Genomic DNA, 15887 nt, shown 5'->3' on the forward strand with positions numbered 1-15887 from the left:
CGACGAACTTAGAATGAGTTTAAACTTCCCCAACAAAGCTTATGGTTGGTATCTTTATAGCGAAAGCTTTACACTAAAAAATCGGTAGTACTTCCTTCATAACGCCGCGGCCGTTATATTTCTTACATAAAACACTTGGAGTGTGAACAAAATGTGCCCGTTGAATGCGTCAGTTGGCACACTACAGCGACATTACTTCCAACTTTATGATCACTGTCCACCATCTTGAGAACAATAGTTAGTGCGATTTTATAGTTTACGTTTCATGGCTGCTCTATAAAATGTTTGTTATAATGTGCAAACTATTACGCGTGTAATGAACGGCGTTTATTGTAAGCACAGTTGTTACAAAACGTTGAGATACATACCTAGGTATGTATCTCAACGTTAAATACTTAAAAATAAAATTTAAATACTTATGTAATTAATGCAAACTCTCGTCACTTACTCATTCAACTTCTTATAATTTTGAATCTTCAAAATATATTGTTATATTTACACTTTTATGTCGTACCTATCTTATGAAATTCCTATACTTATAACATGGACGAATATAATTTTATTTGTCTATGCTTATAATCTAATACATGTATCCATACTAATATTATAAATGCGAAAGTAACTCTGTCTGTCTGTTACTCAATCACGCCTAAACTACTGAACCAATTTGCATGAAATTTGGTATGGAGATATTTTGATACCCGAGACATAGGCTACCTTTTATTGCGAAATATGTACCACGGGCGAAGCCGGGGCGGACCTCTAGTTTTCTATATCACATGTTTATATAGTCAATATAGCAGCACATAGAAAATCTTTAAATCACTTGACTCGAATCTGAATCTCTATATCGGTATCTCTATATCGAGACATAATAATATGACCTCCGCGTATAATATCTACTGACAAAATAAGCTACAGAAAATTGTTATTTTATCTATTTTTCGTAAAATCTATACTTTCCGCACATGGTGCCTTCACTCAGCGATGTAGCGTTACTACATTATTCATACGCAAGCGGGATAATTTTTTTCCACACCCTCTTGAGAAAGTGTGAGCGACGCATTTTTATGTGGTTTCCCCAGTAGGCCGTATCCACGGCCTTTTCGGAAAGAACACCTCAATTTCTATAAAATCACCTATTTTTAATACTTTCGGAAAATTTTTAATGAGCCATGGTAATAGTTAATATCCTTTCTTTTATTTTGTAATCTAATGTTGTAAATTCTATCGGCCTTACTTATAAAAAGTTAAACAATGGATAAATTTCAACCATTTCCTACCATAGCTGTGTCCTGCTCTTGCTCACAAGAAACGTCATTCATAAAAACAAGACAGGTTATTGCAATAACTAATCCATTGCTTAGCGAATGGGTAACATTTTATAAGTAAGACCGTTTATGTTCAAAAAATAAAACAAAATATTTCCAACATGACATTTATTCAACAAAATCTCTACACACACTTACATATGCATAAAATATTATTTCTTTACATACAAGGTACTATTTGGTGTTATAAATTATTATGAACAAAATTTATAATATACATAATATTATGTTCAAAGAAAATTTACATCAAGTTAAAACAATTTTTTACATCCACAGGAAAAAGATATTATGTTATACTGTAAATAATGGAATATAAAAAACAAAATAATCCTTAAATATACATTAATAAAAATCTAACAATATTTAGTACAAATAATTATAAACTAATATTATGATATTAATTGAAACAAATCAAATTTAAAATAATTCATTAAAGTCAACAACATTATTAAATAAATGCAATTATTGTATGATTAACAACAAGAAGGGAATATCCTATAAGTATTAAAGAATTTAAAAACAACAACACTATTTCACATAAAATAGGTTTTTTACACATTTTACACTACAAAAAGACAGAACATTGTGCTATAATATGATATAAATATCATAATAAGCGTTCTAACAGACGAACGGCAAGTTGCGAACAACAGAGGCTACTTCAGTCGTCGACGCATCGGCGGCAGCAGTCAATATGTCGACGGCAGGTGGCGATGCTTGCACTTTTGTGTTGACGGCAAACTGCAAGCGTTTGACGTTTGACAGCCGTCGACATATTGACTGCTGCCGTCGACTGCCGTCGACATGAGGCGACGGCTGAAGTAACCTCTGCCGTTCACAACTTGCCGTTCGTCTGTTAGCGCTCTAGCCATAGATACAAGAATGTATAAAAATATTGACTGCGCTTAAAAAAAAGTTGAAGTTTGTATAATAAGACTGACGGTTTAGGCCACTAACTTTTCATTATCGTCGGGGTTTTTTGAAGAAATAAATAGTATCAAATTAATATAATTCATAGTTTCTAGATTACTTGCAATATTTGTAACTGATAAAAAATACTATATTAAATACCCTTTCTCCTTTTGGCAGCAAAAAATCACTCATAAAAGGAATAGACGATGAAAAATAATTATATAATTAAAATTATTAAAAATATCGGATAACATCTTTCTAATATTATGTTGTCTAAAAAATGACTATAAATAAGAAATAGATCTTTCTTACGCATTTCAAATATAAATGGAATCGAAACAATTTTCTTGCAAATCGAATATATTGGATCATTTTTTCTAAAAAAAATGTTGAAAAAGAAATCAATTCAACGAATTCATCATTCTATTTATTTAATTAAGAATATTCAAACAAGTCCGTCAAATTATGTTTTATTAAATGAGGCAATTATCACGCATCACGCCGCGCGTTGCGTGTCAACGCACCTACGCGCGTATTTGCGGGAGTGCAGATCTCAAACACGTAGTTGCGTTTTGTGCGGCGACTCTGACTAATTTCATTACAAGCCGTTCGCTGTTCGCCCACAATGTGTTGCCGTGATATGGATGAACGCGTCTGGGTGAACTTTTTGTATTGGACTGTGCGTATTTTACTTATCAAACGGAGATACTTATAACTTATAAGCAATGTTAAAACACGTATTCACGTGCTACGCTGTGTGGTTCGTGTTTGTGTCAATCGCCTTATCCGCCTAAGCATTACGAACGGTACTTTATTAAAAAATAAATTGAATATAAAAAAATCGAAGGAATAAAAAATTACATAAAAATATAGTCGAAGTCGAAGAATTGTAATGAAACATTGCATTAAACTTTAATTTAATTAAACAGAAATGCGTAAATAAGTTAAATTTCAGCAGTTCAACGTCTAAAACACCTAAAATAATGACTAGACAATAGACATAGAATATACATACATGTAAAACTACGCTACAAACTTCACTGAAAATTCTAAAACGTTACAAATGCATGTATGGCAGAGTTATTGCAGCGTATTGACACAGAGTAACAATAGTAAAACTGGACATTAAAACAACATAAGGTATAGAAAATCTCGAACATCGAATATACATTTCATATTACTTTGAGGACATTTAATAACCATAATCACACTTATGGTGTTTTAATCTATTGAATTTCAATATTGGTTAAGACAAAAGAAGCTCATGCCCACTTAATAATACTTTGAACAATAAATTATCTACTTTGACACGGTGTTATTGCACTTAGAGCTTTATTGCTCTACGTTTTTTTGTTTTATAAATGTTCTTCGTACTATTTGTCGCATATAATAATTATTAATCCATTTCACAGAATGCCTCAAGCATTGTATTTAAACAATGCGACGTTATTATTATTATCATACTATATGCGACAAATATATGAACCAGACCTTAGATCTACACTCAAATATACACAATAAACACTACACTAAAATTTGTGCGTATCGACCTAACGTTACAATATCAACATCACGTACAACACTAATAAACACACATTGAATTAATTACCATAATATAAATATATAACTCTTCTCTATCTTATTGCTGTCTCTGTCACACAGATTACGAGGAGCTCGTTTGATCTCACTTAAATTGTACTTTAAGGTAAAATTCATAAAACCCTAATGAAATGGCAACACTAAGAGGAATATATAGATGATTACATTACGTCCTACGTTAAATAAAATTTACACAAAATATTAACGCACTTTAACTAGTAAATGGGGCTTCAATCATGATCACACTATGTTATTTAAACACATAAATACTCTACGTCGGATACTACTGGGCGGATTATAAAATCCTACTATTCAATGTTCTAATTTATTCAATTCCAATCGTTATATTGATTAACACTATCGAATACGCAATCGAATACGAGTCGCGAATTACTCTAAGACCTAGTGATGCCTCGGATCTCGGCTAGGGGTCGACATATATCACTATTATGAACGAACTAGGTACTAAAATAATTATCTAATGACAATTTTATTCGCACGTTTTCCATCAATACGAAATCTCATTTTTTACCGTAGTTTTCCCAAATAACTTAAACATTAATTGAATAATCTATTAGAATGAAACATTTATGTCTTATGTGCTATACATATTGACCAATAATGTCAAAACATATAAAACATCTAAATAATTTACAATGTACTTTTCATTATTGCTTGCTCGGATTCACGGAAGACTATTTGTTAGGTAGAGACCTAACATGGACTCATGTTACATTAAAAGGCATAAAACAATGTACAACTTTGAAAAACATTATTCAATTTACGGTTAAAAACTTTTATTGCAATAGGCCGCACTCAATGGAAGAGTTATTTTAATATCGGTCTTAGCGCGAGTATTTTTTTATTTAAATCAATTTAATTTATTGGAGCGATCGAAAAGTAACAATTTCTTAAGTCTTTATTTGTAAGAAAAATTGTGCAGTACACATACTCAGGCGATATAAAAGGTTAATAATATATGTTTACTGTTCACCTAAATTCCACTCAATATTTAAGCTGGCAATACTAAGTAGCACTAGGCCTAAATGAACTAGAAAAAATATTATTCTATATCAATTAGATAAAATAACTACTTTACATAATACTTAAACTAGCTATGGAACACAAATTAGTAGAAAGCATAAATATGAGGTAGTGAAAGGTATACATTAACTAATGTAGTAATTATGGTCTGTTATACACAGGATAATAGACAAAAGGATGGTTTTAGGCATCTTAGAATTAAACCCATTGTAATAGAGTATAAATAGGATTACACTTTGAGGAATAAAAACCTCTGAAAACTCGAGAATGCTTCGTAAAGTACCTATGTAATTTTTACACAAGTGAATGATTTTTATCTTTACTGAGACACGCTTACATCGGTTATTATAATTAAAATATTGTTGTTATATTTACCCAATTTTCCAAAATTTATGCTAAACAATGTTGTCATTATGAAAATATAATTCGGTATTTATAATTCCGACATTTTTCAGTCATAGATGCAAAATTATAGAGTTAAGCCAATGTCAATTGTGGAACGTCAAAATGTGTTCTTATTTTAAAAAACGAGTACGTCATAGAGTATAGAGCTCACGTCAGTCGCTGTCGGAGCGGTCAAGGGGTATGACGTCGTCTGCGTCGGAACACGAGCGCGAATATACTGCGTAAGCGTCGCCAACGGCGCCGACCACCGCCGGTCGATACACCCGTACCCACTAGGGATGACTGTGGAAGGATTTTTTGTTTTATAACATACACTAGTGGGCTGAGTTTTGTGTCAATTAGCTGGACTAGCAATTACAATTACATATCAAACAATGTTATCGAATATTAAGGGATGATATCCGAAACTTAGACAAATGGAATGAAATTAATTTCCTAACAATATCTTAATATCTAATATCAGCACTAATATCTTAGGGAAATTCAGAGATATAAATTTGTCTTGTGTGTCAAAATTTTAATGAGATCAAAAGGTTGATGATGGAAATGTTTTCAGACTTGTAACAGTTTGTTTTTTTTTAAATTGAAATGTTAAAAAAATTTACTCAATTACAAAATATTATACCTGTCTCTGTCTCTCAAGGCTGCGGACTTCTCTAATAAGCGCGTGAAAGGCGTCATCTACAAAATGACGTAACGCGGCCGACGTCTCGAAGAATGGACACCCGAGTTGTGTTGCTAACGCCTTGCCTTCTTCTGTTGTTACCTGGAAGTATTAACATTGTTATATTGCCCTATTTGATTACATTTGTTTATTATTTATTTAACCCATTGAGCCCCGAACGGCCCGATCGGTCCACAACACAATAGATTTTCTATTGTGTCTGTGATTCCGGGGCCTGAGTTATTAGTAAGGTGCATAGCTGTTCTAGTAATAAAATATTTCAAATTACATAATTGTAAAGGTCTAGCAAGATTTAGTGTATGTTCATTGATAATGCTTAAACATAATATTGTAATTATAACAGTTTACTTACAATCATTTTACAAACAAATGGATTTATTTTTTAATTATGCTCTTTATATTGTAACTCACAATTAACAACAAATAAATAAATCCACTCTCACCTGTCGAAATCTTGGTGCCAAGTCCAATTTATTCCCCACTAGGACTAGTGGAAGAGTCTCCGAAGGTCTAGCCTGAGCGAGTAAGCGTTTGTACTCTGAAGCGGCACGGAACGACCGTCTGTCTGTCACAGAATAGCAAAGCATGAACCCTTCTCCGCATCGCATGTATTGTTCTCGCATTGCATTGAACTCCACCTGGAAAGAATTTAATTCTTTAGTCTATGACTGTTACTAATGCTAATCACAATCATATTACATGCTGTAAAGTCAACTAAACAAAAGTGCCTAGATTACATAAAGAGACCATTTTAGATATTTTCCCTAGTATAAACTATGATAGCAGCCTCCCATTTATAAAAATAATGTTTTTTTTGTGTTAAAACTTTTATAGATTTTAAAAAGAAGTTACAAATTAATTATTGTCACGAGAAAATGATTTGAGCTATTTTATTTTTTATTATAGTAAATATAAAAATAATACAAAGGCTTTGAATTTATGGTAAAACTGTACATTATAGGGCGTGGAATTTGGGGGTAGTGGGGGGTGGAGAGAGGGGGGGTGGGTACTAGGAACTTCCCCTGTAAAGGGGAGGGCGCGGAAATTAATAGTTTTCGAGATATTTACAAATGAAGTTTGGTCCGCCTAAAGCAAAGGGGGCGCAAAGTAAGGACTTAGAAAATTTTTGATCCAAAGTGAAAATTGTATAGGAATCATAAAATACTTAGAAAAATTTTATTCAAAACGCTAAAATAAGCATGTTTTATAGAAAAAACTTTTTCTCTAAAATCAAAAATGGCCGAGATATTCGCCCTCAAAGATTGATGATAAAACCTAACCTAACCCTTTCCCTATCTCCTCATGTCTTTTTTATATTGTGTCAGACACTGCCTTAGCTCCGGCGCTGCGGGAAGTGCAGCCCTCCCGCCCTTGCGTGACAAAGCACGGTCGCCCGTACTTTCCCTCCCGAGCTTTGTCACGGCGGGCGAGGGCTGCTCTCCCTCCGCGCCTCCGGCTTTTTACATACACTCTAGGGGTAGGGCAGACAAGACCACGTGGAATTCGGGGTTGACAACTTCGGTTCTGTGGCAAGTCTTATGATAATGCAATGCTTATTTGAGCGTAACGTTTTTTAACTAGATTCGGACTTTCGCAGCTTAATATTGAATACATAATATTCCATCATTGAAAAAAATTACATTTTACAATCCGTCATGTATCTTGGTAATTATCAAGTTTAGAGAAAAGTTGCCCCAACAAAACATGCTTATATTAGCGTAATCTTTACGATAAAACAATAATAAATAGGTGTTATAATGATACCAACTCCATCAAAAATTTTCTAAGTCCTGCGCCCCCTTTGCTTTTTTAGCGCGCCCCCTTTGCTTTTGGTAACTGATCTGAAATGACGTCATTATTGTTTTGTTCCACGGTACAAAGCGTACAATTAATATTTTTGTTAAATTATAAATTGCGAATATTAGTAATTTTATTCTATTTAATCTATTTTACAAAAACTATACTTAATAATTATTATTTTTAATGTTGTTAAAAAATATACAAATTTCATAAATAAAATTTAAATTATAATTTTTTTTTGTTAGATAGAAATGTTTTACCTGAAATGAAACGCGTTTGACAATCGCTGTATGTCAATTTGACACTGTCATAACAGTAAGTTCGCGTTTCAAAGATAAAATGGAGTAAAATTTTCCGATTTTCAAAAATTCGTGACTCAAAAACTAAAAGTTTGCGCGGTGTGAAATTTCAAATTTAGGTTCCATAGGACAATAGCTAACCACAAAAAAATTTACGACTCTCAACTCCACGCCCTATAATGTACAGTTTTGCCGAATTTATTTTTAAATAAATAATTAGATAGATGATTATAACTTACTTGCCCTGCAGTATCAAGTATATCTAGCAAAGCTGGTTCACCATCAATTACTGCTTGCTGCTGATATGAATCCTCTGTGAAATTAAATATTATTATGTTTAATTTTATTTATTAAAATATATCCAAACAAAATTGTTAATTATTATAACCATAGATTATTTTAATTAGTGTCCTGCTTAATTACTTAATATTATTCTAAAATAATTATCGCTTGCGGAAAATTATTCTGATTTACCTATCGTCGGGTCGTGATAATCCAAGAAGCTGTGACTAACAAACTGGAGAGTGACCGCGGATTTGCCCACTCCGCCGTCGCCCAGCACCACGATCTTGTAGACTCGGAGGCCTCGCGACGTGCCCGCAGCCTCCGTCATATCGCCGCATGCCTGCGTGCTCGGAGGCCCCGCCGAGCCGCGCCCGCCGCGGTCACTCGCAACACTTGAACTCCTCACCCTCCATCCGCAGAGGCCACCCCCCAAAACCACCACCTTGCTCACGTTAATGATAAATCACTCAAATAACACTCCATTTATCACACATTTTATTGATTATTTATAATTTAAATTAATGGCAGAAATCTGTCGCCAATATTAATCGACAGCTGATTGAAAGCGATCAAGATTGACAATTGACATTTCGATTTTGTGTCATTGCGATGTCATCAGTCATGTTATTTTTTTCAATGCCAATATTTACGTCACAGATAGAATTAACACAAACTTAATATATTTGGCCAAAATTCTTTAAAGAATCCATTTTATCAAATAGACGAAACTACTATAAATATCTTAAAAAGCATATAGGACGTTATTAATATATATTTTTATTTTAATTTAAGTTGTATAATTTTCCAGACATAAAATGGACATAAGTCAGTTTGTCACGATGACAATTTAATCTAAAATAATGTCAAAGAAATTGTTTACAAAAAGTAAAAACATCAATCGATTATTTTATATTTTAATTTCACAAACATGGCACATTTACAGTTTGTAGATGAATTGGTGCGAGAATATCTATTGTTTAGGGGATTTACTTCTACTGTAAAGGCATTTGAAAATGATCTGAAAGCTGACAAAGACAAAGGTTTCAGGGTTGATAAAATTGTTGAACAAATTGTACATTATATTAATGTTTCTGATCTCAATGGATTAAAAGAATACTGGTACCATCTGGATAACTTAGTTTTTTCCAAACTTGAGGTCCATGTTCAACCAGGTATTTTGATTTTCCTTTAAAAAGTTTGGATTTCTTTAGTTACAGTATATTATACGAATTCAACGGCAATTTTAATGTATGTTTCAGCTGTTCGTAAAATAGAATATAGTCTTTATAAACTGTACTTGGTAACAGCGGCACAAAGTACAGGTGGTGTAAAGAATGAAAAAGTTGCAGAGTTTTTTGCAAAAATGCTGCCTGAACTGCAAGGACAAAGTGAATGGAGGGATTGGTTTAGTAAGTAAATATTCCATACTTTGAATATTTCTATGCTTTCTTTTAATATGTGTAATTTGTTAATTCTCTATTAATATTTTTTTATCAATTTGATTCAATCATAATCATATCAAACGAAAAGACATGTTTATTCTTCCTTATTTAAGTATATTGTTACAATAAAATAATATGTACATTATAGTTATTATTTTATTACAGTGTTACCATACATACAAAAGCCGGAAGAAAATCCCTCATTCAGTTTGTACTTCACAAGGGCCTGGCAAGATAGCGTGCTAGTATCCTTACATAATCTACTAGCTACAGTATTCCAATGTATGCCGCAACCAACGCTCACAAGCTATGAGAGTGATGCAGCTTTGGTAAAGAGGCTGCAAGAGGAAATAGCCTCATTGAAAGGAAAGGTACCATGGAGTATTATTATAACATAAAAATGAAGGTTTTTCAATCCGTGCGAAGCATTTTCTACTCTTTAAAAAATTCCATCTTTCATCATGTTATGGGATTTAATTTCATATTAATTTATTTAACTTTACTCCTAGATCCATTCATAATCACATTTTATTGAATAATGAATAGCCTTTTGTTTTATACTTTGCTATGTAAGTTTTTTGGTATTTGTAGATATTTTAAAATCTGCATAATTAATTATTTACAACTGTTTCAGTCTCTACAACCGCAGAATGATAAGATATCTCCAAGTGGGCATCAATCACGTCTATCACAGTATTCGGAAAGACTGAGTGGCCCACTCCCACTGATTGACGATTTCTCAGCCATACCAGCTGAGCAGTTAGATAGTGGGCTTCGAGAAGCAAAAGGGCTTCGAGGCTTGCTTCGACAAATGGGTGGGAGCCCTGTAATGGGCAGAAAACCAGGAAGATCTCATAGTCAAAATTAATTAACTCAAATGATTCTCATATTTTATTTTAATATATATGTATAGATTACATTTACAATAAATTGAATTACATTCCGTAAGTTTGTTTTAGTTACAATTTTAGACATAAATATTCTTACAAATTTTAATAAAGCATTCCACATAAACATTATAAAATCTCGAAACACGTACTTAACATTGGATTTAAAGATTAAAGAATATAAATCATAGAAATCTAAATAACAAGACACATACATAGAAGTGCTATAATGTCATAATTCGTATGAAAACCGCTGTCGCCAAAATCAACACATTCAAACCGAAAGCTAAACAGTACACACAAGTAAACTATGCCTTTTATTGGACAGCTTGATTTTAGTGAAAACTAATTTAACTATTAAATTAAGCTTTTGAATATGTATCCTAACGCACGAATTTACGGTTTATTTTAGAATAACATCCCTAAGTATATGAGACTTTTTGCTCCAATACGAACCGTGATAATAAGAATGGTCGACTGTGTCATTCATTGTTATTTCGATCACAGATTTCGATTACTATGGTGACACTCGTAATACTTGTAAATATTCTATAATTTGAAAGAAAAACGGCATTATTTCTAAAAAAAAATATTTTCCGATGAAATATTATTCCTTTATAAGTATAACTAGCGACCCGCCCCGGCTTCGCACGGGTGCAATGCTGATACTAAATACACTACAGAAAAACTGTGAACGTTGTATATAAAAACATAGCGGCCCGCTCCGACTTCGTACGGGTCTTAGATTATGGATTGGTCTCCGCGCGCGCGCTACAATTATAAACAGACGTTCGAACTGGTGCGACCGGACCACCGTACTCGTGCGGTGCGATCGACTCGCCACACGACCGCACCGCACCTAGGGTTGCCAGTATTTGATTTAAGGGTTAACAGCATCAAAAATACGAGTTTTAGTTATTTTTTACGGGAGATAATTAAAACAGCAATGTTAAATAGAGAAAATTTATTTTTGACATTTATATTTGCTGTTGGAAGAAACAGCTTTTAATAGCTCTTCATTTTCTAAAGCGAATGTATATAAAAATCTTTGCACGATAATTTAAAATTACATTTAATTAATTTGCAGCTTCGCCTTTACAGTTTCAATATTCAATCGGTTTCGGCTATCCGTCCAGGCATTGCCGCACAAAGAAAATATTATTTGTTTAAAAATTACGATTAAATTTACGATTTTTAAAAAAACATTTAAAATATTGGAATTTTCGCGGCCGACTGAGCTAAATAAATTCGTATAAAAAAATAGATACACTAGTGACTAGATAATTTATTATGTTGCTAATATATGAAGTGAATCCCTTTTTGAAATTTTCGATATTGTCGATAGAGGCGAAAGTATTGTAATTTTTACTGATTTTCGTTTTTATTTTTTTATATTATATGCAGGCGTTAGTAGAAGCTCTGTTTAGTACCAAAAGAAACCTTGAACTGAGTTCTACATGTGACAAAAATACCACATTCTAGCCACGAAGTTATTACGAGATATAGATTTTCAAAGAATGTCAGGGTTGTCCCTACCCCTAGTAAACAAAATTATATATATCATCTATCTATTACCAAGTTTTTGTTTATGTTTTAGTCGTTAGTTATAGTCGATATTTCAATATATTATTATATGTAGGTACTTAATCCTTATATGTAATAAATTAACGGAACAAAAAAAATATCTTAGATTTATAAGACAATTCAATAATATCAAATTAATACAAATTAATCTCCTTTTTTTGTGAATATTTCGAGCATTGATCATAGTAATCTCATTAAAAGTCAAACCGAATTCTTTGAAAATTCGTGGTTAGAATGTTGTATTTTTTTCACATGTAGACCTCAGTTCAAGGCTTTTTTTGGTACAAGTACAAGTACAAGTTACAACCATTGAAAAGAAGAAAACGAAGAGAAAAGAATGGGCAAAATTATATTTAAAAGACAGGGATTCATTCAGACATATGCAGTCATATCATAAATTTTTGTAGAGTTCTAAAATTTATATTATTAATCTTTTTTCAGTATTAGCCACGTCATCCGACGCCATCGCGATTGATAACGATCGACCGACGTCCGTTTTGTTTGGCGGTAGAACTGTGACTAAAGCTGTAATAAGTATATAGTCTATGACTAATGCGCTGTCCGGTGCGATCGCCCGTCCACACGCGCGAATTTGGTACGGTCCGCACCAAGTTCGGAAGAAAAAACCATCGAACCAACCGTACCGTCAATAATAATAATTATGTCCGGCGGACCACTGTACACATGATCGAATATGGTCCGGAGCGCACCAAGGTCACGGTGCGGTCCGTACCAAATTCGAACGTCTGTTTATAACTTACAGTTCAAAACAGACGTTCGAATTTGGTACGGACCGCACCGTGACCTTGGTGCGCTCCGGACCATATTCGATCATGTGTACAGTGGTCCGCCGGACATAATTATTATTATTGACGGTACGGTCGGTCCGATGGTTTTTTCTTCCGAACTTGGTGCGGACCGTACCAAATTCGCGCGTGTGGACGGGCGATCGCACCGGACAGCGCTTAAGTCATAGACTATATACTTATTACAGCTTTAGTCACAGTTCTACCGCCAAACAAAACGGACGTCGGTCGATCGTTATCAATGGCGATGGCGTCGGATGACGTGGCTATTACTGAAAAAAGATTAATAATATAAATTTTAGAACTCTACAAAGATTTATGATATGACTGCATATGTCTGAATGAATCCCTGTCTTTTAAATATAATTTTGCCCATTCTTTTCTCTTCGTTTTCTTCTTTTCAATGGTTGTACTTGTACTTGTACCAAAAGAAGCCTTGAACTGAGGTCTACATGTGAAAATAATACAACATTCTAACCACGAATTTATTACGTGAAATAGATTTTCAAAGAATTCGGTTTGACTTTTAATGAGATTACTATGATCAATGTTCGAAATATTCACAAAAAAAGGAGATTAATTTGTATTAATTTGATATTATTGAATTGTCTTAAAAATCTAAGATATTTTTTTTTTGTTCAGTTAATTTATTACATATTATAAGGATCAAGTACCTACCTATAATAATATATTGAATAATATTAAAATATCGACTATAACTAACGACTAAAACATAAACAAAAACTTGGTAATAGATAGATGATATATATAATTTTGTTTACTAGGGGCAACCCTGACATTCTTTGAAAATCTATATCTTGTAAAAACTTCGTGGCTAGAATGTGGTATTTTTGTTACATGTAGAACTCAGTTCAAGGTTTCTTTTGGTACTTAACAGAGCTTCTACTAACGCCTGCATATAATATAAAAAAATAAAAACGAAAATCAGTAAAAATTACAATACTTTCGCCTCTATCGACAATATCGAAAATTTCAAAAAGGGATAATTTGCGCCTTTAATCACTTCATATATAAGCAACATAATAAATTATCTAGTGTATCTATTTTTTTTATACGAATTTATTTATCTTAGTCGGCCGCGAAAATTCCAATACATATTTTAAATGTTTTTTTTAAAAATCGTAAATTTAATCGTAATTTTTAAACAAAGAATATTTTCTTTGTGCGGCAATGCCTGGACGGATAGCCGAAACCGATTGAATATTCATATTGAAACTGTAAAGGCGAAGCTGCAAATTAATTAAATGTAATTTTAAATTATCGTGCAAAGATTTTTAGACATTCGCTTTAGAAAATGAAGAGCTATTAAAAGCTGTTTCTTCCAACAGCAAATATAAATGCCAAAAATAAATTTTCTCTATTTAACATTGCTGTTTTAATTGTCTCCCGTAAAAAATAACTAAAACTCGCATTTTTGATGCTGTTAACCCTTAAATCAAATACTGGCAACCCTAGGTGCGGTGCGGTCGTGTGGCGAGTCGATCGCACCGCACGAGTACGGTGGTCCGGTCGCACCAGTTCGAACGTCTGTTTATAACTTACGACTAGATACCGCCGGCGTACTCGAAAAATGCGGCAACTAATAGTACGCCGAATTCGGCGTACCCAATTGGTACCCAAGCCAGTCGTGTCACAAGCATTGTGTGGAGAGGGCGAACCGATAGTTTATAAAGATTTTGAACAAAATCTGAAGTAAAATGCCTATTTGTGTCATAAAACTATTTAAAAATAATACAACAAAAAATAAGAAAGACACTGGTATCACGTACCATCACTAAGTATCGTATTAATCGAAATTTCTCCTTTACTTCGAAAATTTTTTCTACGAAAATACGACGCCATTCAGTGTTGCCGTACTGCATATCCAAAAAAATACACGTGGTTGAGGAAATCTTTTAGCAATAATTTGAACTTTTTTTTCAATACTATTACTAACACATGTATAAAAAAGTATAATAACAATAATTTATTTCTGTTTAACCATGTTTAACTGACTCATTTATTATGTTTTTTTTATTTCCGCTTTTTTACTTTTAAACAACCTTTGTGACTATAGTATAGTAGCGTCGCAAGTGGATTTGAGTCGCATGTTCATGGATTCGATTCCCGGCCAGGTCAGGATGAAAAAAATATTTTTCAAACTTCTTTCCAAGATGCCAGATTTCCCATTTATGAGGTAAAATTTATGTAGCTGGCAGCCCAATTCTTCACACACACTAGCGTCTTTACAAATTGCCTAACACACACTACAGAAATGAGTTGCCGCACTCACAGAGCTATTGTTTTTAGGTGGGGCGGTATCTAGTCGTAGCGCGCGCGCGGAGACCAATACTTAATCTAAGGTACGGGTATAAAATAGATAGCCGGGCGGCGCGGCCGGCCGGTACCGCCGCAAACGCTACGTCCCGCAATTTTTAAATCTGTAATATCTTCGAAAATATTCACTTTAATCATACGGTGTAAACGGCCATATAGATCTATATTAAATGAACAATGTATTCAAGGTATTTAATTGGTTAAGGATTAATGCTGTATTGGTTAAAATCGCATCGAAAATTAGCCATTATTTGTCGTAAAAAGTAAATGACGAAAAAAAGTTATTGTGGGTTATCCATAAGAGATAGACATATACCATCGCGGACTTTTCTGTAGACCTTTTCAATGTGTATAATACTTAGTACATTATTTTGATAAAACTCGTAGGGTTCAGCCTGCGTTTGCAATGTAAGCGGAAAAAATGTAATTTTTTACGACATCACATTAGAAACCTCAAATATAAGAGTACTT

General features: G+C 33.3%; 3 protein-coding genes across 3 annotated transcripts in view; 1 reads left to right on the plus strand and 2 right to left on the minus strand.

Moving 5' to 3' along the window:
- LOC149481832 (atrial natriuretic peptide receptor 1) overlaps window positions 1–2203 on the minus strand; it is a 49128-nt gene extending 46925 nt beyond the window's left edge. The window contains exon 1 of the mRNA XM_089705287.1: window positions 2074–2203. Coding sequence (XP_089561413.1) covers window positions 2074–2203 — 130 coding nt within the window. The remainder of the gene's footprint in view (window positions 1–2073) is intronic.
- Ric (Ras-related protein interacting with calmodulin) lies at window positions 1434–8953 on the minus strand. Its single transcript, XM_089704577.1, has 5 exons — window positions 8550–8953; window positions 8315–8388; window positions 6420–6614; window positions 5917–6057; window positions 1434–5573 (listed from the first exon to the last, which is right to left on the minus strand). Exons 1-5 carry the CDS (start codon window positions 8686–8688, stop codon window positions 5463–5465), a joined length of 660 nt encoding a protein of 219 aa, XP_089560703.1. The 5' UTR covers window positions 8689–8953; the 3' UTR covers window positions 1434–5462.
- Window positions 8954–9205: 252 nt separating this feature from the next.
- On the plus strand, window positions 9206–10750 carry LOC149481836 (WD repeat-containing protein 91). The gene is made up of 4 exons (XM_089704788.1): window positions 9206–9532; window positions 9620–9769; window positions 9968–10173; window positions 10437–10750. Exons 1-4 carry the CDS (start codon window positions 9289–9291, stop codon window positions 10668–10670), a joined length of 834 nt encoding a protein of 277 aa, XP_089560914.1. The 5' UTR covers window positions 9206–9288; the 3' UTR covers window positions 10671–10750.
- Window positions 10751–15887: the final 5137 nt, after the last annotated feature.

This window comes from Colias philodice, chromosome 16, assembly GCF_061535455.1.
Source record: "Colias philodice isolate Cphi_HAF_F1 chromosome 16, ilColPhil1 Martin Lab GWU primary, whole genome shotgun sequence".
Classification (NCBI taxonomy): domain Eukaryota; kingdom Metazoa; phylum Arthropoda; class Insecta; order Lepidoptera; family Pieridae; genus Colias; species Colias philodice.

Coding starts and splice junctions, on each gene's coding strand:
- Ric (XM_089704577.1), bottom strand. CDS start 8,688: ATGACGGAGGCTGCGGGCACGTCGCGAGGCCTCCGAGTCTACAAGATC. Junction 8,389..8,549: donor TTATCACGACCCGACGATAG/GTAAATCAGAAT, acceptor TTAATTTCACAG/AGGATTCATATCAGCAGCAA. Junction 6,615..8,314: donor TACTTGATACTGCAGGGCAA/GTAAGTTATAAT, acceptor AATTCTTTCCAG/GTGGAGTTCAATGCAATGCG.
- LOC149481836 (XM_089704788.1), top strand. CDS start 9,289: ATGGCACATTTACAGTTTGTAGATGAATTGGTGCGAGAATATCTATTG. Junction 9,533..9,619: donor TGAGGTCCATGTTCAACCAG/GTATTTTGATTT, acceptor TGTATGTTTCAG/CTGTTCGTAAAATAGAATAT. Junction 10,174..10,436: donor TAGCCTCATTGAAAGGAAAG/GTACCATGGAGT, acceptor CAACTGTTTCAG/TCTCTACAACCGCAGAATGA.